Below are 21040 nucleotides of genomic sequence, written 5' to 3' on the forward strand. Positions count from 1 at the left end.
AGTACATACCAGAAACACCAGCACTTTCCTTTTTCATTCTCCATCCTACCTGTTTGCTCAGGGCCCTTCTCTTCTCCTCTCCCTTTTCCTCGTTGCTGCTGATCTCCCTTTCAAACTGAGCCTTAAGCGCCTGCAGGGTGACCTCCAGCCTCAGTCTTGAGTTCTCTGCCTCTGACAGCTCCTCCTCCAGCTCCTGCGTCTGAATGCGCAGGTTCTGTGCTTCTGTTTCCAAGGTCCTCCGTGTGCGCTCCAGCTCATGGACCTGACGCACAAGCATTTAAGAAATGGTGACTCACAGAGGACTGAGACAGAAATAATAAAAAAAGAGTCCCAAGGTGTACAGTCTTACATTTTTGCCCACATCGTCCTGCTGGTTCACCAGCTGCTCCATTTCTAGACGGAGCTGCTTGTTGGCTCTCTCTAGCTCTTCTTTTTGGTCCTGAGCCTCCTACGCACAGAAAGACAGACGATTTACCATCACAAACACAGATGTATGAAAAACATTTATGTGCCGTCTATCAAATAATTTACCTGCAGGGCTCGGGACAGTGCTAGACATCTTGTTTCCTTCTCTCTGCTGTCTGCTTCTGCTCTGTCCCTCTCTTCTGCAAGCCGAGCACTCACCGCCTTCTCCTCTGCCAGGCACTGGGGGGGTCAAGGAGGTAATGTTACTGCGCATAAAGATATTTGCAGCCTTTGTGCGTATGTGAGAAGCAGTGGTATGTTTCTAACCTGGTCAAATTTCTTTTGCCTTTTTTCGAGGGCCGTGCAGTTCTGCCTCTCTCTCTGCAGGGCAATGGTCATGTCCTCTATTTCCTCCCTCAGTCGCTCCCTCTGCCTCTCCACTCTTTCTTTCTCCTCCTCCTTCTGTCGCTCTCTTTGAATGGCACTGTCCAGCTCTCTCTGGAGCTTCCTGCGTATCTCATCGCCAGCTTCCACGGCACTGTTCACCTCCTCTGACTGCTTACGTAGCTCTGTCAGCTGTAGAAGTAAAACAGACACAGGGTGCATACATAAGTCATAGATATAGACAGAAAACTTTACATTTAATACTGACTGTCTGAAGGAAAGCACTTCTGTGATTTTATGAAAAATGTTAACTGATATCTTTCTAAAGCAGCAGTTTAAGAGGTAAATAAAGTCACTGCGGCCCTCAGACTTACCTGCTGGCTGTGAGTTTGGATCTGTCGGCTCAGCTCTTTGCCTCTTTCCTCCTCCTCCTCCAGTCGTTCCATCAGTCCATTCTTCTCCTCCTCCAGTGCTCGCACCCTTGAGGCAAGGGCCATCTTCTGGCGACTTTCGTCCTGTAGCAGTTCCTAAAAGAGAAGAGCAATGGTGCATATGAGGTTGTTTTTGAGTCATCAGTGGATCAAGTTCTTTTAATTTCCTACAGTCAGAGGATTTTCTTCTGGACTTTAAAGAAATAGTTACTTTTTCTTTTTTAAACATGAGGAGTCTGTAACAGTCAAAGGCTAATGTCCAAATCAAATGCAGCCTTGGTGTCTGTGTGCATTTGTTACCCTTGCATCATGCAGCTGGCTCTCCAGGCTGCTCATTTCTTTAGCGAGCCGAAGAGACTTGGAGTCAGAGGAGGACAGATTGCCGGAGAGGGACTCAATCTCACACTAAAAGAGACACATTTAGGTTAAATTCATTCAACAGAACAGAAACAGAATACTTCTTTACTGACACACCTTAAAACCACAAACCAGTAAACTGGTACCTATTCATTTGTACCTGCAGCTTGTGGATTCGCTCCTCCCTGTCCTCCCTCTCTCTGTCAGCCTGAGCCAGACGGGCGCTCAGTTCCTGTAGCTGGTTATCCGCCCTCTTACGACCCCTCTCGCTCTCTGAGCGACTCGCTTGGAGGCTTTTGAGCTCAGAGGTCAAATTCTGCCTCTCCTCCTCCAGCGCTGCCTTGGCTTTATCAAGGGACTGTCGTGCCTGAAGCAGAGCATGGGTGAGACACGGTGAGAGACTGCGCATGTCTCCATGCATGTGCATTTGAATTTTTCTGTGTTTCTCGTACTCTCTTGCTGTTGTCCAGCTGCTCCTGCAGGCTGTCTAAGGCAGCACTGTGTTTGACTCTGACTTCTGAAAGCTGGATCTCGTGCCGGCGAGTCTCCTCTTCAACACATCGTTGGAGCTCACTTAACTCTGCTTCCCGTCGAGACCTGTGGAGTTATAAGAAGTGTGAGTTCTGGTCTGATAACAAAATCACTAAATGTAAACTTTGTTTTGTCCTCATCATCTACCTGAGCTCCTGTTGTGCAGCTGTGCTGTCCAGAGTGTCCTCTAGCTCAGTTCTCAAAGCCTCCAGCTCCTCACTCAGGTCTCGCCGTTGTTTCTCTGCTCTTTCCCGCATCCCTCGTTCATTCTCTACTTCCTCCTTCAGCTCTGACACTTGGGACAAGGCCTCCCTTAGAGACCTCTGAGCTTCAGCACGGCGTGCACCTTCTTCCTCCAACCTGAGAGATTCACAAAAAAACTTCAAAAATCCATTACAGGCTTATATTTTAGTTACTGCGTCTCTGATACTTTTCTGTGTCTCACCGGCCCTGCAGGGAGGTGATTTCTTTTTCCTTTTGAGCCAGACTGCCTCTCAGCTCAGAGGACAGCATTCCCAGGTCTGACAGCTGCTCCTGGGCCTCCATAGCTTCACTCTCCATCCTCCTTTTAAACTTCTCCTGTTCTAAGCGACCCTGCTCTTCACGCTTTAGGCGCTCTGCAAATAGCAATGGAGTAAGTTACAAATCACAGAATTTAAACAGTAAAGTTATTACAGTTGTAAATAAGCCTGCATTTCCCCATCCACCCACCAGATGTCACTAAACTCCTGTCATGCCACACCTACCTCAACTTGTTTCCACTTTCTTCATTAGTACCTGTACTTATATCTGTTCTCCAACAGTAAACTACCTTAAAACAGTTCTTGGCTGCCTTGTTCACCCTAAGTTTGAGTCATGCTCCTTGCTTTGACTGCAGAAACCCTGACACTGCAAAAAACAGACTCCTCCATTCAGTAAGGGTGCACAAAAATCAGAGTTTTGACTATTTTGTTAAATGTTCAGATATTTTTATAGAATTCTGGATTAGACAGTTAAACTTCAGACTGTGATTTAAACCATTCTGTTGGAGTTATTTTACTGTCAAGTAGCTGAATTTGGGCTTAAGAGAGAAAAGGATAGTGCATCTATAAGGTGCCTGAACAGAGGGAGGTATGTTTGTCAAAACAAACCAGTGAGTGACAGAAATAAATCATTACTTTCTGATTGTTGCACATCAGTTACACTGTACAGCACTAATAAATACAAAAACCCCTCCGCACTACCATCTGGGATGGTGTTGCATTCCTGTAACTGGGAAGCAGGCTGCACCTTCAGCAGACCTGACACGTGTAACTGCAGCTCTTGACAGACGAGTAGACTAATTCCTCAAATCTTTGAGATCAAACAGGAATTTTTTTTACCTGCCTGAAAGATTCTTGCAGGTGTAAAAGCTCTGGACATATTTACTTTCAAATAAGTCTTCCGCATGTTGTTTTCGATCTAAGTACAAATGGAGCTCTTGATTTTAAAGCTTCATGCAGCGACATATGATCTCTGTCTGTCTGTCTGTCTGTCTGTCTATCTATGGGCATGTGACGGGACTCCAGCATCCATTCCTGCTGGGACACCTGCTTCTTGAATACATAAATGTCAACCTTAGTGTGATTACTTGTGTGGAAACAAATTTGTGTGAAGGTCAAAATTCGTTTAGCATAGTTACCCTCCAAGTCAGCGATGACAGCTTCCTGTTTGTTCTTGAGCTTGTTCAAACTTTTTGTCTTTTCCTCTTCTTCAGTGAGCTGGTCGGTGACCTCATTCAGACGCTCCTCCAGCTGTTTCTTTTCCTGCTCAGAGAGAAACGATGATGCGTGAAACATTTTTTTATTAGTAACTGTGCAGGAATAATTGCTTTCAAGTAGCAACCCTTCCTGACCCATTTTACCTCATTGCAATCCCAGTCTCATCATGTTGAATGAAGCCAACATAATGAAGAAAAATGTAAGTGTGCAACTGTAATTGTATTGCTGTAATGCTTGGGTTTGCTATTAAGGTTGTGAAACAACCTTTTTTTCATTGCTTGACAAAATTTAATGTGACGCTCACCTTGCCGAGTCGGTCTCTTTGCTCTACTGCAGTGACCAGGTCCGTCTCCAGACTCTTTACTTTGGTCTCCAGGGTAACCTTCTCCAGCAGGAGGCGTTGTCTGGCGCTTTCCTCCTCCTCTAACTGCTCTTCTAGGTCCTGACAAAACCAGAGAAAGCAATGTCAAGGTAAGCTTGTTTTAATGTCAATTTACAATCATTCTTACAAAGTTTTGACATAAAAAGACAGCAACTTTATAACCTGTATATTCTGCTGCATTTTCTTCTTCTCATTGGCCAGTTGCACACCCCTCTCCTCCTCTTCCTCCAGTCGAGTCTCCAGCTCGCCCAGAACCTCCTCCAGCTCCTGTTTCCGACTGGCTAACCTGGCCCTCATCTCCTCCGCCTCTGCAAACAGCTCTGCCTCTGCTTGCAGCTGGTCAGCCAGCACTGCCTTTTCCTCTATCAGCTACAATGTGACAGAAACGGAGGAGTGGTGATGAGTGAGGCCCCGACTGACAGTAAGACAGGCAAAGACAAAACTGTGGTGGATAGGAAGCACAATGAGGATGAGGTTTGTTTACCTGAACGTGCTTCCTGTCCAGCTCTGTGTAGTCCTGCTCCGCTCGGGTGAGTTGTTCTTTGGCTTTTTGTAGCGCTGCTTCCCGGGTTTGGATCTCCTCATCCTGTCGTGTCACCTGCAGCAAGGGCTTCACCTGTTTGGGTGAGATGAAAGGGGTAAATATAAAGAATATTCCCAATGTTACAAGGTTTTCTACTCTCACACTGCCTTGCCTTTAGTTGTATATTATGTTTAATGTGGGTTGCATTTCATGTCTATGTTGAGAAGTTTGCACAGCACCTTAGTAAATAGTCGCCACCACTGCCAGTTCCTGAGTTTGAGGTAAGCAGCACAGTTCCGCTGCATCACCCTCAGAGCACTAAGCTGCTGTTGCTTCTTCAAAAAGGCTCTGAAAGCAATAAAACAAACAAAATGCATCAATGAGAATCACACTTTTATTTAATATTGCACAGTGTCTAGAATTAGAGGTATTAACACGTGCTGTATTCACCTGAAAAGGTGCTGCAATATTGAGTAATATCAGCAGGTGTTTGACAGGGTTAACAAACAACTTTCAAATTATTGGTAATGAGTTTTGGTCCATATAACTATGTTTTACCCTGTTCTCCAACACACCTTCCACATATTTACTTTGCTGTTTTAGGATATCACTAACATCGTGAAGTTTATTAATAAACGTCATTATTGGGGAGACTTTTTCGGGACATGGAAACTTTTAGACTAAAAATTAAGTCTTGTTATTCTTTAATAAATCTTTAAACAATAGATTATGTAAAACAACTGAAACTTATTTTGTGTCTTAAATGTATGACAGAAATGTACCTGACACCAGATTAATCAAATGACGTATAACAATGAATAGACTTTTTTCCATTTAGTCACCAGTGTAAACATATAACCATAATGAATTATGTAATTCAGGCTTTGCCAAATACCTTTCAAAACTGTTGCAACACCTGAGTCACTGATAGGGGCTGACAAATTGTTAAATATTAATGCTCCTTTAAGAGTGAAATACAAAACTGCCAACTGCACAGATACTAGCGCTGCAGAGAAACCTCACCCGTACTACATGTTTATCGTCCTCCATCTCTTTTACCTCAGGTAGCAAAAAAGGCTGTTAAACTGACCAATAACTAAAGTAACATGAATTTCATCTTATTCAAATTCAAATTTTATTTGTCACGTACACAGTCATACACAGTACGATATGTAGTGAAATGCTTGGACAACTGCTCGTGACCTAAAGAAAACAAAAAAGGAAAGGCTATGAATAAGATAGGAAATAAATATGAAAAATTAAAAAGGGTAAATTTAACTAGGAAGGAATAAAATATAAATTAAGGTTAAAAATGAAATAACTGTACAACACAAATTAGAATGAAGGGTAAATTTAACTGGGAAGAATAAGATAAAATATATAAATTAAAGTTGAAAATAAAATAACTGTACAACAAAATACACAATACACAATATAGAACTATATAAGAATGTATGAAGAAATCTAAATATAAATAAATATATACACAATAACAGCAGCTGTACAAGTATTAACTGGAAATGAAGAATATAGTGACCAGTGTTGTGCAAAACCAAAGTCCAGAAAGTCCAGTGTGTGTGTAAGAACCATATGTGTGGGTCAGTACTGTGTGGTGGTGTGATTGAGAGACCGTATCGCCTGCGGGAAGAAGCTCCTCCTCAGTCTCTCTGTGTTGGTCTTCAGGGAGCGGAATCGCTTTCCTGACCTCAACAGAGAGAACAGTCTGTTGTTGGGATGGCTGAGGTCCTTCACGATCTTCCTGGCCTTGGTCCAGCACCGCCTGCTGTAGATTGAGTGCAGGTCAGGGAGCTCGGAGCGGATGGTGCGCTCAGCTGACCGCACAACCCTCTGTAGAGCTCGTCTGTCCTGCATGGTGCTGTTCCCGAACCAGGTTAAGATGTTTCCCGCCAGGATGCTCTCTATGGTGCACGAGTAAAAGTTCCTGAGCACCTTGGAGGGCAGTTGGAAGTCTCTCAAGCGTCTGAGGTGGTAGAGACGCTGTCGGGCCTTTTTCACCACGGTGTTGATGTGACAGGACCATGACAGGTCCTGCGTGATGTGAACTCCGAGGTATTTGAAGCTGTCCACTCTCTCCACTGGGCACTCGTTGATGACGGGGGTCTGGTAGTTCCTCTCCTGCTTAGTGCTGAAGTCCACTATCAGCTCCTTTGTCTTACTGACGTTTAGAAGGAGGTTGTTCCTCTGGCACCAGTTCTCCAGATTCCTAATCTCCTTCACGTAGGCCGTCTCGTTGTTATCAGAGATCAGGCCCACCACGACGGTGTCGTCAGCAAACTTGATGATGGTGGTGGAGCTGGTAGTGGCCACACAGTCATATGTGTACAAAGAGTACAGCAGGGGGCTCAGAACACACCCCTGGGGGGCTCCAGTGCTGAGAGTGGTGGAGGCTGAGACATGTCCGCCCATCCTAACTGCCTGTGGTCTGCCAGTTAGGAAGTTGGAGATCCACTGACACATAGATGAGCTGAGTCCCAGATGCTCCAGCTTGGTGGTGAGTGTGGAGGGAATTATGGTATTAAATGCAGAGCTGTAGTCTATGAAGAGCATTTTAACATAATTCCCCCTTCTAGTGTCCAAGTGAGTGAGTGATGTGTGGAGGAGATGAGAGATGGCATCGTCTGTGGAACGATTTGGACGGTAAGCGAACTGTAGTGGGTCCAGTGTGTCTGGTAGTGAAGAAATGATGAAGTCTCTGACCAGGCGTTCAAAGCACTTCATCACTACTGAGGTGAGGGCTACAGGGCGATAGTCATTGAGAGAAGCAGGGTGGGGTTTCTTCGGGACAGGAACAATGATGGACTCTTTGAAGCATGTGGGGATCACCGACTGAGATAAAGAGATGTTTAATATCTCAGTGAACACAGGAGCTAGCTGGTATGCGCAGTCTCTTAGGATACGACCTGGGATGCCGTCTGGTCCTGCTGCTTTCCTGGTGTTCACTCTCTTGAAGGCTCTCCTTACTTCATGCTCGGAGATGACGAGCACGTTTCCGGTACTGGCAGTATCTTCCTGTCTGCAGCCGTTAGCGCCGCTAACACTAGCATTGTTGGAGACTAGAGCTGGGCGATATATCGAGTTTTTAAAACATATCGATATATTTTTATACGAGATATAAGATGTGACAATATCCTTTATATCGATATAGTCTATGTTACGTTATAATTATAGTTGTGGAGCCGCAAGTTTGCCTCTCTTTCGTCCACTTTTGTCTCTACGCAACGTTACTCCGCCTCGCCTTCACTGAAGACAACTCCCCCTCCTCCCCCATCGCTTCACGTGCAGGCAGCGACAAGACGGACACGGCAAATCTCCGTTAACGAGTTACTGCGCATCGCCCCATGCGTGGGGCTGGACGGCGTCAACGTGCTAACGAGCTAACCGCGCTAACGAGCTAACAGCGCTAACAGCGCTAACCCTAAAATCCTTTCATTCTCTCAAAAGTTGATAGCGCGCCTTATGTATGAATTCTGGTTGTGCTTGATGGCCGCGAACCGATTTTATGTGGTACACGGCGCTCAGCAATCTGTCAAAATGTTTGAGTACGACTTTGGTCAGCTACGGAGCTGCACCGCTTGATAGGTTGTCGGCGCATTACGGCTACCGAGGAGCTTCGCGGAGTGATACGTACTGTGCATCAACGTAATATTACCGTATTGTGTGTGTATAAGGACCATAAATGGCACCTGTAAGAGACGTGGTTATGAAGCGGATTTCAAACTCCAGGCTGTCAGTCACACAGCAAAATTTGGGAACAGAGCAGCTGTGAAATCTGTCTTTGTTATTACGCTCAGCGTCTTTTAGTTTATATTTTGACTGCACAATTGTGAGCTCTTTGTTTAGCACAAAAACAACCTTGTTTTCTTTTATTTATGGAGCATGATTATTTAATGAATGCTCATAATTTAATTTTGAGTAATTTTTCATGTACATCTGTGCTGTATGTTAATAAAAGTGCCTGTGTGACATCTGGGACACAGCTTTGACTAAGAACTCTCTTTTTGTTCTTACTTTATGGCTTAAAAAAAATATCGAGATATATATCTTATATCGCCATCCAGCTAAAAAATATCGAGATATGAATTTTGGGTCATATCGCCCAGCCCTATTGGAGACCTTAGCTGCAGCCTCGAAGCGAGCATAGAAAGTGTTCAGCTCGTCTGCCAAAGTCACGGCCGCGTTCGTCATACCAGTTGTTGGTGTTTTATAGTCCGTTATTGTCCTTAGTCCCCGCCACAGGCTTCTAGAGTCACTCTGTTGGAGTTGTGACTCTAGTTTCCTCCCGTAGCGCTGCTTCGCCTCTTTCACCGCCCTCCGCACGTTATATGACGCGGCTTTGTACGGGTCCATGTCCCCCGTCATGAGTCCCGTGTTGTAGGCAGCGGTGCGGGATCTCAGAGCGTCGCGGATGGTTTTATCCACCCACGGCTTCTGGTTGGGAAACGTTGTGATAGTCTTTGTCTCCACGGTATCATCCGCTAGTTTCCCGATGAATCCCACAACCGCTTCCGTAAACACGTTGACGTCATCGTCGGAGCTGTTTCTGAACATGCCCCAGTCTGCGTCATCGAGTGCGTCCTGTAACGCGGCCACCGATTGATCCGTCCAGCGCGCGACCTTCCTCTGAACCGGAACTTCCTGTTTCAGCCTTTGTTTGTATTTTGGCATGAGGAAGATGGCGGCGTGATCAGACTTGCCAAACGGGGGGCGGGATTGTGCCTTGTAGCCGTCCTTCCATTTATATTTTATATTGAATTTATATATAAAAGACATTAAAAACTAATGAGATGCCTATAATAGTTCTCTATTAGTAATTAGTCTTACTTGCGTGAGAGAAAGCCTCTGGCAGCGCTCTGGAAGCGTATGATGGTATCAGTTATCTTTAGGTCTCTTTCTTCTTCCAGGTGAGCTAGGACTCCAGCTCTGAAGAAGACTTTACTCTGACCCACCCTGAACAGGTTTTTATCCAGCTCTAAAGCACTGATCTAGAAGAGCAGCAGGGGAGTTGGTCAAGCTTCTATCTGAACAACTGTATGTAATGCTGTGAAGTTTTAGCTGCTTGAAAGTTACATACCATGAGTTCTGATGCCTGTTTGCCATCCATGAAGGTGCGAGGAATGGCATTAGGGGTTAGGATCTCATATCTGGAAGACAAATGATAAATGTGCGATTGAGTGAATGATACGATGAGCAGAAAGGTCTACTGGCAGGTGCCATAAAAGATTCTTAAAGTGGCATGAAGTGTGTGCGTGTAGTTCACACTTCACGAATCAAAAAGACCATCACAAATATGCACCTCTGTCTGAACTCCTGGAACGGGATGCGGTTAGGGAATCCTTGTCTGCATATACGGATGCCCTCCAAAACACCATTACATCTCAGCTGGTCTAAAACCAGGTGAGGGGAAAGCTTACCGGCCTGAAGAAAAGTAAATGGGTAAAGAGTCAGCAGAAAGAAGGCTATTATCTCTTCTCACTAGTTCATCCTGACCGCCTGCCTCACCCTCTTCTCGTGGTTGGGGATAATGCAGCGGAGGAAGTTAGGGTTGGTGTTCCTCAGTGTGGCCATCAGCTTGGTAAGAGACTCCTTGTAAAGCTGCCCAACAGTCCTAAACATTCCTTTCTTCGTCTTCAGTCCTGCTGCTCCAAATGTGACCGGCGCGCTGCTCTCTCCTGACGACACCTGGTCCAGACCCACAATCCTGTCCACTAGAAGGAAACAGAGCACAGGGTCTCACTTTTGGCAGAAATGATCAATTAGCTGAAGTTAAAAATAAATAAATAAAAAAGCATGATTTGGCATTTCATGAGTGAGTGAACAGGTTAATGCTATTACACAATAGCAACAACACCTGGTTTCATATCTCCCATCAAGCTCTGGACAGAAATAATATATGAGATGGATTTCGGCCATCATTAGTTTTTAAAACTAGAACCATAGCATCTATTTCCACAGCCAGTACACACACACACACGCACACACGCACACACACACTTAATACAGTGCATGAGTTTCACAGGTAACGTTTTTCAAGCTCAACCTGTCAACTTTGGACATGTCTGCACAGGCAAAGCTGCAGATCTGCCTGAAAAGACTGATGGTTTATTTTGTTAAGTGTATGAAGCTAATTTCATACACAGGAGTAAAAAGTAGAAAGAACAGAGAGGCCAGTATCACCACTCAGATCAATATGCTCCAGTTCATCAGATGTGATCTAAACTAAAAAAACACACTGATCACTGATGACTAAAGCTAAAGGTCTACACTGGTTAAACCATGCTACGCTATTTACATGTCAATACTCTAAAGCAACATGTTGCGTCTCTAAAGCTGATTCAGGATCACATTTCTGCACGCAAGTACGCTTTCATTTTTTTTGTTTAGAGACCATGCACGTTAATTAACATGACTATAAATGTGTCCGGGCCAACCAATTACTCATTTTAAATTATTGAATTGAATTCAATAGAGCTCTTCTAGTTACAGGCAGACACTCTAAGGTGATCCTGAATGTGGCTTTTGTGACAAATGAAGTGAAACTTCTACAGACAAGAATCACTACGAGAATTACTATCAGTGAAGAAATGTGTCACCACAGAGTTACGGCACTTGTACTGAAGGCCAAAAACGTGGTGAAAGAGAAATTAGAGAGCAACACAACAGCACAGAGACAACATGATACAACACAACACTACCACAAAAACATCAACTAAAAAGAGGGGAAATGGCAGAAAAAGCAATAAAGACAACAAAAACTGGGCAGCCAGCAAACAACAGTGGCCGGAGGGAGGATTGTAAGGAGGTACAAAAACCTACTGTCTGCGCCATTAGTCTGCAGTGTGGCATAGGAGTCAAAGAAGTACACACGAGGAAGAGTTTGAATGTCTGATCGGGAAGCATCAGGAGACCACAGGGAGCAAGATCATAGGAAAGGAAAGGAGCCCAAAAGGGATAAAGAGCAGGCAAAAGAGGAGAAGACAAGAAGGAGACAGAACAGAAGAAAGCGAGAAAGAAACGGCATGTAAGAGAGGAGAGAAATGTAGTAACGTTAATACATTTTTGCACCAGAATAGCTTAAATATTTATAACTGGCACAGTTGCAAAAAATGCTGAAGTTTTCAATACAAAATCTGTAAAGGCAGCATTTAGAAAGTGTGTGAAACAGAAAGTCTCACCCTCTTTCCAAAGCTCTGAGACAAAATGATCAGACGACTGGTGGAGAAGAGACGCCACATTGTCGTTCAGGGGATCCATGTTCTTCACTAACCAATCATTTGCCTTGTAGTCCACCTGTGGAAGGAGAGGTCACATGGTAGAAATCAAAGCTGAGACAGATCATCACTGAAAGTCAAAACGTGGGTTGCCTAAATTTGAAAGGATAGATTAAAGAAAAACAAAAGTCAAGGGATACCTTTCCAGCGTAGTGAATAATGGAGAAGTCAGCTTCCCCACGTGGCTGCTTTGATTTGAAGAATTTTGGATGGCTGCCTTGCTCAGCAGACAGCTTCTCCACAAATGAGCGATCTGTGGCCCGAGGGAACCAGCACTCTTCATCAAGAAGAGCCAGAACACCAGGTGCGTTGGCCTGACATGAATAGAGGGGAAATTATTAGCAAAATGTGGATTTCCTCATTCAAAATGACAAAATATTAAAGAATTATTTGATGCTGTTTGCTTGTATTAGTTAATCAGTGGGCTCGTTCACAATATGCACTTTATTTAACTATAAATAAACAATCCGTTGTCCCATCTGTATGGAAAACACATATCAGTTATCAGCATCTAGTCTCATCTCATGAAAAGTAAAAATGTGTTTTAGTATGCATGTACTGGTCTCTCGATGAGGTCAATGCAGGGCTGTAAGTCCAGGCCAAAGTCAATAAAGTTCCACTCGATGCCCTCTCGCTGGTACTCCTCCTGCTCCAGGATGAACATGGTGTGGTTGAAGAGCTGCTGCAGCTTCTCGTTGGTGTAGTTGATGCACAGCTGCTCAAAGGAGTTGAGCTGCATAGGATCGGTTTAGAAAAGCAAACAAAGATAGAAAAATTCATGTTATGTACACTGAAAAAGTACAGGTACATTGTTGGATTTGTAAAGACATAAAACTGTATATAATTCACACCACTGCACATCTGTAATGCTGTTTTATTCTCCACAAAAAATACAAATATAATGCTAGAAATATCCCTTAATGTTACATGTTTCACTTAATTACAGACAATTTATTATATTTTGAGAACAAAGTCATCCTCTGTGCTAGATTGGGTTAAACTTCTCACTATACTGCATCATCACATGAACACACCTGGAAGATCTCAAATCCAGCGATATCAAGGATGCCTATGAAGGAGGCTCCCTGTCTCTGTCTGCGATCCAGAGCTCTGTTGATCCTGTGGACCAGCCATCTGAACAGACGCTCGTATGTTGCCTTTGCCAGGGCCTCCACAGCAAAGTCAGCCTAGGAGAAAATGTATGTATAGTCACACTCCACAGGGACAAATGTTTGTTTATGTATGAGCATGTGTGCCTTTTTTGCATATAAGATCTTACTTGTTCTTTAGTCTGGGCTTTCTGCACATACTCTCGGCCTACTTTGATCCTTGGGGTGAGGATGGCCCGAGTGAACTCCAGCACATTGATGCCCAGCAGATGGCAGAGTTTCTGAGCAGCTGTGTTATCAGGCATGGACGCCTGGTCATGGTTCTTCTCCTTCATGAAGGATATATTCCCGAACTGGAGCACAGCAGAGATCACCTTCAGCATGGCTGCAGAGAAGTAAGACAGGGAAGAGGAAGGTGATTCATAGCAAGGATTGAAGACACAAAATACCCAATTTTTTTCCCCGCCTCTGTTCTCTTACACATCGACTCCTCGGGGTTGAAGCCCATAATAGCCATGGAGTCCATAGTCTGGGTGAAATTCTCTGAATCGCTCTGACCAGGAACAGGTATCGAGCCTCCACTGAGAAAGCGATACTGATCAGCAGTTCCTAAGAGCAAGTCCGCTAGAGACATAAAATACAGCAAGTTTTAGACACAGTTTACTAGTCGGTTTTGCAAAAATAGCATATATGTTTTATAATGACACTTGTATTCACCTCGAGTTTCCTCTGACGCTCCACATAACAACTGGTAAAAGATGTGGAAAGTCCTCTCATCCTTGGCCTGACGGGTGGCCCGAGACTTTTCAAGGAGGTCTGAATTTATATAGTTATGGATATGTGCAACCATTTTAAAGTTGTTTCTAGTATGGTACACAGGTAAACCCTTAAATGCTTTCCAAATGAACACGGACAAGCAAGCATTCAAGTAAAAATTCAGAAAGACCGTCTGCCTTCTCACTCCCCTTTGCTGTAAAGGCAGGAGGAAGTGCAGTTTCACAAAGTAAGCAGAAAGATACAGGTTTCAATGTTGGCACCAACAATGTATCCCGCCACGTCAAAATTGATACGAATGAATTTACCCTGAAAAAGCAAGAGAGGTGGCTCATGTTTCAGTTCATTTCTTTTTATACTGACGGCAGAACTTTATCTATCCGATTAATGAATCTAGTCAACTCTTACAAATCTAGAGGAGTTATCGTTCTTGACAGTCTTTGCGTTGCCGAAGGCCTCCAGTATAGGGTTGGCCTGCAGCAGCTGTCTCTCCAGCTCACCCTGTGAAACAGAGGAGACGTCTGATCAGACAAAACTACAGACATGACAGCTTCACAGAAAGACTTCTATGGTGGCCTCTAGACTAAAATGCACACGTTAACACTGCTCTGCTGAGAGGAACTAACGATCTGTTATGTAAAATACAAAAAAATACATGACTCAGTCTTGAAGAGCAGTGACACATACTGATGCATTTTAGGGCCCAATATAGCATCCAACACACTCCCCATTCCCCGTCACAAGAACAAATGATTCTCAACATAATTTAAATACTTGTCTCTCATTAGCAATCCGTGATAAGGGGATCAATTATGTTGCACATTTGCTTTTCATATGTTTAATAACTTCCTTTTTGAAACCTTTTTATTGATTTTTAAAATCAATAAAGGGCTACTATCGACTTGGTTGAGAAGCACTGTTACACAGCGAGATGTGAAGCTACATATTGGCTGATTCAAGCTCGCTGCAATGCATTATTGCAGTTGTCGCACTGCCGATGCAGCAGCTGACGATGCAGCAGCAGCCAGCAATGAGCATCAAAGGAGGTAGTTACAGGAGATGGTTTTATGGCAAAAACTATCAAAGAATGCCAGTCAGTCAACACAAAAGGCAGACGCACACAGAGAGAGCAAGAGGCCAGCCCTTTGATAGCGACAAAACACAGAGCAAACAATGTGTGCACTGCACACATTAACAAAGCCATATAGTTGAGTATGTACACTTCAAACGCTGTACACACAAACAGCTGCAACAACACACCCGCTCCCACATCATTCAATTGCATCATGTTCAGTTTGTGTTATTAAAACCACATCTACAGCAGAAACACTTTGCAACCACCTGCCCGCTGAGTATAACAGTAGAGACTGAACTAACTACCAGAACTAAAGACCCACAAGACCACGGGTTATTCAGATGAAAGTCAGAAAGAAGGAAGATATGATTCTCACTATGAAGCAAGACAATCATATCAGGTCCTGTAAATATTCTACAGGAAGAGTTTCACTTTTAAAAAAGGACTCCCCATAAATAAAAACCCAAGTTTTCTAAATATTTCATACTCACATATTGCATACTCTGGTGAATTGTGTGTGGAAAAAAAATGAAGTTTTAAGGGGGAGGAGATTGGGTGGATGGACAAACATGTGGATTGGATAAACAAACAAACAATAAAAAGACAAATAAGACAAATAAGACAACAATCATAACAACAAACAAAAGAACAGAAACAGTCTAAATCGAATATACTGTCTAGGGCTTCACTGTTAATGAGCAACAATATCAGCATGACAGTTCAATGGTTTAAGGTTACTCTGCTTTGAGTTAGTTGGAGTTCATTAGGCAGAAATCAGGGCAGGAGAAAAGCAAAAGTAAGGACAGGGCAGCAAGACAGAGTTAACTCACCCTGTTCACTATAGTGCTGCCTCTTGTTAAGGACCTAGAGCCGTCCATCTGAACATGCAGGCAAGAGAGAAGGACAGTGCAGACGAAAGAAAATGAAGGAAAAACCAGTGCAGGAAGGAAGGTAAGAAATAATGCTCAGAATGATTCAAAGAGGAAGCCCACTCCGAGCTAAGATACAATAAACTTAACTGCACCTACAGAAAACCTGGTATGTCTTATCATATCAATTAACAGGGAAGAAGAAGATAAAGAAAGAAAAAAAAGAAAAGAAGAAGAAGAAGGAGAAGAAAAGGAGTGCTAGCTCATGAAGTTGGATGTCAACAATGCAGGAGCTAACATATGGTTTTATAAGGAAGGAAGCTGACTCGACATGATTGTTAGACACACAATGCATTTTGGAGAGTAACACTCAATATAAACACAACAGTTTAATTTACAGCTAAGCTCCACAGCCTCCCTTTAATAATCACTTAAAACACTGCAGTACATGAGTCACAGAAAGTAAGACAATCTTTTCAAGCTGTTTCAAATTAGTTTTTAGTCTTTCTACACTAACAGCCCCTGTTTTTAGACCCAAAGTTAACTGTAAGACATCAAGAGTAGCGTCAGTCTTTCTTTACATATACACCAGCTGGGCAGCATTTCACGCTTAAAACATGCAATACTCTTCCTAGATTGGTGATTTAGTGGTCGAAGACTGCCTAATACGTAAACAGCAATGTCAACCTGAAATAGTTGTAACTGGGTTTATTTAAACTGTACAGTATTTAGAGTGCAGACTGCAGTTATTGGTTTCTCACATCAATCCTTAGTTATTTCTTCACCCATTCTATCCTTCCTGTCATTCCCCTCCTGTTTTATTCCCAAGTTTCTATAAAGCCTTTCTGTATGTGATGTGTTCTCCAAGCTGCTCTTCTTCTGTTCTGTTGCACCTCTGCTGTAACATACCTGCACAGCTTCCTTTTTTCTACCCAGAGTGCCACCTTTATGGGAGGAGGCAACATGAGCCAGATACTGGATGACTTTCTTAGTGTTCTCCGTTTTCCCAGCTCCGGACTCTCCTCTGAAATACAAACACAAAACTATGTAAGGAACACAGCTAATTCCCCTGTTGGCCTAAATGTTCGGTCTTTAACATATGGTCTCAATCATGAATTGGTATATATAATTTTTACAGAGAGAGAATCCACATGAACAAGTGGCCAAACGCACACTAGTCACAATAATAAACATTAGAGCCCATGCAGTGCATTCAAAGACCACAGGTCTAAACAGAAGGCAGGCGTGAAGGATATAGGCTATGCTAGTGTTGTTGCTTTTGGAAAATAATGGAGGAGAAAGGAACAAAAATAGCAGCTGTAAAAGATCTGAAAGAATCAGCCGAATTGTTCCACACACACACTTTGAGACTGACTCGAGATGAGCCTGATTTGGGAGCCTTGACAATGACAGGAAGAGTCTGGCAGGAAGAAGAGCAGGATGGTAGGATCAGAGGCAAGCAAGCAGGTAGGGTGCACACAGACAGGAGGCTGGCTATATTCACAATATGGTACTGAAGTCTTAGTCGATTTTCTGTGTTATTTTTCGCTCAATTATAGAAACTGTGTACGTAGCTACATGGAAGAATTACTAAGATGTAAATTTACTCAGCTGAGATTTTTGTTTTTTTCTTGGAAAAAATATAAAATCCCAGATAAAATCTGAAATTATCACATTTTCCTCTTCTGATCTATATAAAAGGACCAGAGTGTTTTGATTTGCACCACATTTAGTTACAAATATAAACACATGAGTGCATGCAGGCCTCAATGCATACTAATTAAAGGAAATGCACACCGAATATACAAATGCAGAAGGACTCCAGCAAACACTAGAAAATTCTCCTCCCAAATGACAAAGCATGTACACAGAGACACACTGATGGCTTGCTGCAGGCTACTCACGTGCAGAGGATTGACTGATCTTCTCTGTCTGTGGGAGAGAAAACACGTCACAAGGTCATGGGGGCGACATAAAACGCCAACCATTCAACAACAAGTTTGGCTAAAATGAATAAAAATGAATTACATAAATGACATATGATTCCTTGAAATAACACACTGTAGATTGCTCCATGGGAGTGAAGAGGCTTTCTAAGGCATTAGCTGGCTCATGTTATATTAAACCTCCACCCCCACAAACTGGGCATGAAGTGCTGTGGAAATCCATGCAGCCAAATAAATAAATATTCTGTGTATTTGAGCCCTTTTTCTCTGCATGTCAGTCACTTCTTTTCAATAAGAGCTGTAAAGCAAAGCTGGTCACCAGCTGAACTGGTCTCTCCAGGCTGCCAAACCACTCAACACTGGTAGTCAATGGGTGGACACTGTTTGCAACATTGCTTGCATTTGCTTTTAAGATTCCCACGCGCTCAGCCTGGAGGAATTCATACTGGTCATACAGGTTGAATCACCTCGGTAACACACCTACCCTTAAAGAGGTGTGAGGTAGTAATTTCGACTAAAGAGTCTCATCTGCCCTGTTCTGTTATCTCAGGTAGTCACTCAAAGGCAGAGACATTGCTCAACCGACCCTTTCTGTCTCATTTAATAAACTCTACATGAAAGGCGGGGAGGGCATGAAAAGTATCTGTCAGTAATTGCTATTACATGTAAAGTTATGCGGTTAACCGCAACGAATACACAGTTATATCACTGGATTGACTGTTCGTTAAAAGGAGTGCCACTCTTGGAAATCTCAGTTGTAAAAATACCATCCCGTATATTTGTTTTAACTTTTCAGGCTTTTGATAAAAGCCAGGAATATACCACACCTTGAAACAGTATTCACAATGTGGCTTAGTGATCAAAGATCACGGAACATGTACAGGGTCAGAGTTAACTAAGGGTTAGCGGTCACAGACAGTACTAAGTACCTTGCAGCATGCTGCGATAAGCAGCCTCTGATATGGCGTAGATGTGAGGGGGCATCTCGTGGCGTTTCTTGCCTCGGTACATTTCCACAATGGATTCTGTGTAGATTGGCAGGTTCTTGTATGGGTTCACAACCACACAGAAAAGCCCTGAATATGTCTAGAAGAAAACACACACAGGAGAGAGAGATTCACACTGACCTAATTTTGCGTGGGGGATGTCAATCCCAGCAGAATATAACTGTCTTACCTCTCATAGTCCTATTCTTTATACTCTATAATTCAAAAATACAACTTTATGAAGAAGACGGTGAGTTTAATGACTGTTTTTCAAAATCTGCAACTTTTCTGACCTCTGACACACTTAATACAAGTAATTTAGGCCAGACTGCAGTAGACTGACAAAAATTACATGTTCTGTGGGCGGCCTGTGTAAAATCTGCAGTATCACGATCTCATTAAACTGTTGCTTTAGCAGAAAGCACAGAAGGGAGGCAACAGTGCTGCCAAGATTGTATAGAGCATCCCGGGTTACATATTAATGCACAGGATTGTGCACAGAAGGATTGATTTTAAAAATTCAAAGAAAAATTGCACCTCTTGTAAACACAGTCAGTGATGACACACAGTGTGTCAACACCAATAAAGCTCCCATGATGATTGCTGCATAAATGAAAGTCATGAAAGCCCCCCACACCTATCTTATCCAATAGTATGATACACCCTTCAAAGCTATTCCAACAATCTCTCTGCGTTCCTGACTTTCCACCTCTTATTTAGCATCCTCCATTATTTACACATCATTAACAGGAAGCTCTGCATTTAATCGAGTCAATTTTCTTTATGTTATTTCACTTTAAATGCCACTTCACTGATATCTTACATCTGCACCCCCCCCCCCCTTTTTTTTTTCCAGCAGAAACTGAAGATGCCCCCATAGCTGCCCCACACCCACACAACAACTTCGTAAACTGACTCCACACAAGCTGAAATGCATCTCTTACCGATGCATATCAGCTTACACAAGAGATCCCACCGCACTTCACATGTACACAACATCCAGGACTTCACGTGTCCAGCGACTGCTTCCTCTTGCTCATGCATGTGTGTACAGTGTGAGCTGTGGTTGGTGCACTCACATAGATCAGGCCAGAGTAGTATCTCTCTCTCAGGTTGTGCAGCACCGACGCTTCATTGAGGCAGGTGAGGTCGGCCATGTCCTCCACTTTGCTGAAGCGCGGAGGGTTCATACGCTGCACCTCCTCCCTGGACAAGGTCACCCGCCGCTGGCTGTCTGTCAGCTCCACCTCCACCTCATCACCGCGCTCCTCTCGGATGCTGGCAGACTGGATTTAATAGAAAAACATTGAGGAGTTTTCACCTCGTAACTGAGAACAAAATGAAACTTGTTTAATAAAAGGATTTTTGGGCAGACTGTTGGATCACAACGATGCTATGAAGATGCTACTTGGCAGACTCAAAATCACTCAGAACAGCTTTCCAAACAGATGACACTTATAATAAATGTATCTTTGACTTAAAAAACAAACGAACTGTTAAACAGTTTCCTGTATCAAGCATATTAAGCTGTATAGTTCTATTCAGCTTAGAGGAGAACAGAAAGCCTGCACATCAGGTCGAACTTCATTCACATAACTTGAAGTTTGCTAAAGAAAACTGCCAAAATGAATGCACACATTTACTACACCTCAGAAGAAGAAAAAACTCCTACCCACATTTAAAATACAGCAAACATTGTAACTATATTTAAAAAGAAATGTTTGTCAGAATGGGACCAAGTGTGGTTTGGAGCATGAGTGTCATTACATTTGACAGCATGACGAGAATAGACAGTGACAGATGAGGACAGAGACGACCTCCTTTGTCACGCTGCTGATCTCGTGCTTGTTGGACAGGAAGTACTGATCTCAAGCTCTGACCATGTTGCAGGACCCTGCTCTGCTGCATTTTATTCTCTCCACTACTTGATATGCACAACACGCAAAATGTGTGTGTGTTTGTGCGTGTTTGCATTCATGTGGGTGAATGTTAGTCACACTGAACTACCAGCTAAGAATATGAAACTAGATGACAGTGTGCATGCCTTTCTGTGTGTGTGTGTGTGTGTGTGTGTGTGTGTGTGTGTGTGCTTGATCATGATTGTAAAATGAAGTCAGTGTCTCTGCAAAGGCCTCTTTAACATTGGGAGGCTGAAGGAGCGTATTGTTCTATTCATAGAGCTTTTTTATGAAACGAGTCCAGCAGAGACAGAGAGAGGCTGTGAGACAAATCTTCAAATT

The 21040-nt window shown here is 43.2% G+C and overlaps 1 protein-coding gene across 8 annotated transcripts in view; it reads right to left on the reverse strand.

The window, feature by feature from the left end:
• myh14 (myosin, heavy chain 14, non-muscle) overlaps nucleotides 1–21040 on the reverse strand; it is a 31064-nt gene that overhangs the window by 4822 nt on the left and 5202 nt on the right. For 3 of the 8 annotated variants that reach the window (XM_086311624.1, XM_086311622.1, XM_086311630.1), the window contains exons 3-37: nucleotides 19880–20086; nucleotides 18744–18900; nucleotides 17773–17800; nucleotides 16778–16892; nucleotides 15830–15877; nucleotides 15491–15502; nucleotides 14333–14425; nucleotides 14170–14233; nucleotides 13868–13966; nucleotides 13631–13774; nucleotides 13321–13535; nucleotides 13076–13228; nucleotides 12601–12774; nucleotides 12182–12355; nucleotides 11946–12060; nucleotides 11587–11655; nucleotides 10273–10478; nucleotides 10067–10188; nucleotides 9845–9914; nucleotides 9595–9755; nucleotides 4992–5100; nucleotides 4714–4845; nucleotides 4392–4598; nucleotides 4152–4289; nucleotides 3769–3892; nucleotides 2554–2725; nucleotides 2256–2468; nucleotides 2030–2174; nucleotides 1738–1944; nucleotides 1521–1625; nucleotides 1164–1316; nucleotides 733–981; nucleotides 532–645; nucleotides 350–448; nucleotides 50–262 (exon numbers count right to left, since the gene is read on the reverse strand). In XM_086311624.1, coding sequence (XP_086167750.1) covers nucleotides 50–262; nucleotides 350–448; nucleotides 532–645; nucleotides 733–981; nucleotides 1164–1316; nucleotides 1521–1625; nucleotides 1738–1944; nucleotides 2030–2174; nucleotides 2256–2468; nucleotides 2554–2725; nucleotides 3769–3892; nucleotides 4152–4289; nucleotides 4392–4598; nucleotides 4714–4845; nucleotides 4992–5100; nucleotides 9595–9755; nucleotides 9845–9914; nucleotides 10067–10188; nucleotides 10273–10478; nucleotides 11587–11655; nucleotides 11946–12060; nucleotides 12182–12355; nucleotides 12601–12774; nucleotides 13076–13228; nucleotides 13321–13535; nucleotides 13631–13774; nucleotides 13868–13966; nucleotides 14170–14233; nucleotides 14333–14425; nucleotides 15491–15502; nucleotides 15830–15877; nucleotides 16778–16892; nucleotides 17773–17800; nucleotides 18744–18900; nucleotides 19880–20086 — 4806 coding nt within the window. The remainder of the gene's footprint in view (nucleotides 1–49; nucleotides 263–349; nucleotides 449–531; nucleotides 646–732; nucleotides 982–1163; nucleotides 1317–1520; nucleotides 1626–1737; nucleotides 1945–2029; nucleotides 2175–2255; nucleotides 2469–2553; nucleotides 2726–3768; nucleotides 3893–4151; nucleotides 4290–4391; nucleotides 4599–4713; nucleotides 4846–4991; nucleotides 5101–9594; nucleotides 9756–9844; nucleotides 9915–10066; nucleotides 10189–10272; nucleotides 10479–11586; nucleotides 11656–11945; nucleotides 12061–12181; nucleotides 12356–12600; nucleotides 12775–13075; nucleotides 13229–13320; nucleotides 13536–13630; nucleotides 13775–13867; nucleotides 13967–14169; nucleotides 14234–14332; nucleotides 14426–15490; nucleotides 15503–15829; nucleotides 15878–16777; nucleotides 16893–17772; nucleotides 17801–18743; nucleotides 18901–19879; nucleotides 20087–21040) is intronic. The other 5 variants (XM_086311625.1, XM_086311623.1, XM_086311628.1 and 2 more) reach the window with 5 other exon arrangements.

This window comes from Aulonocara sp. 'chitande type north' Nkhata Bay, linkage group LG11 (assembly GCF_057382095.1).
Source record: "Aulonocara sp. 'chitande type north' Nkhata Bay isolate Kocher_YH1m ecotype deep benthic linkage group LG11, A_spYH_male_GT1.1, whole genome shotgun sequence".
NCBI classification, from domain to species: Eukaryota; Metazoa; Chordata; class Actinopteri; order Cichliformes; family Cichlidae; genus Aulonocara; species Aulonocara sp. 'chitande type north' Nkhata Bay.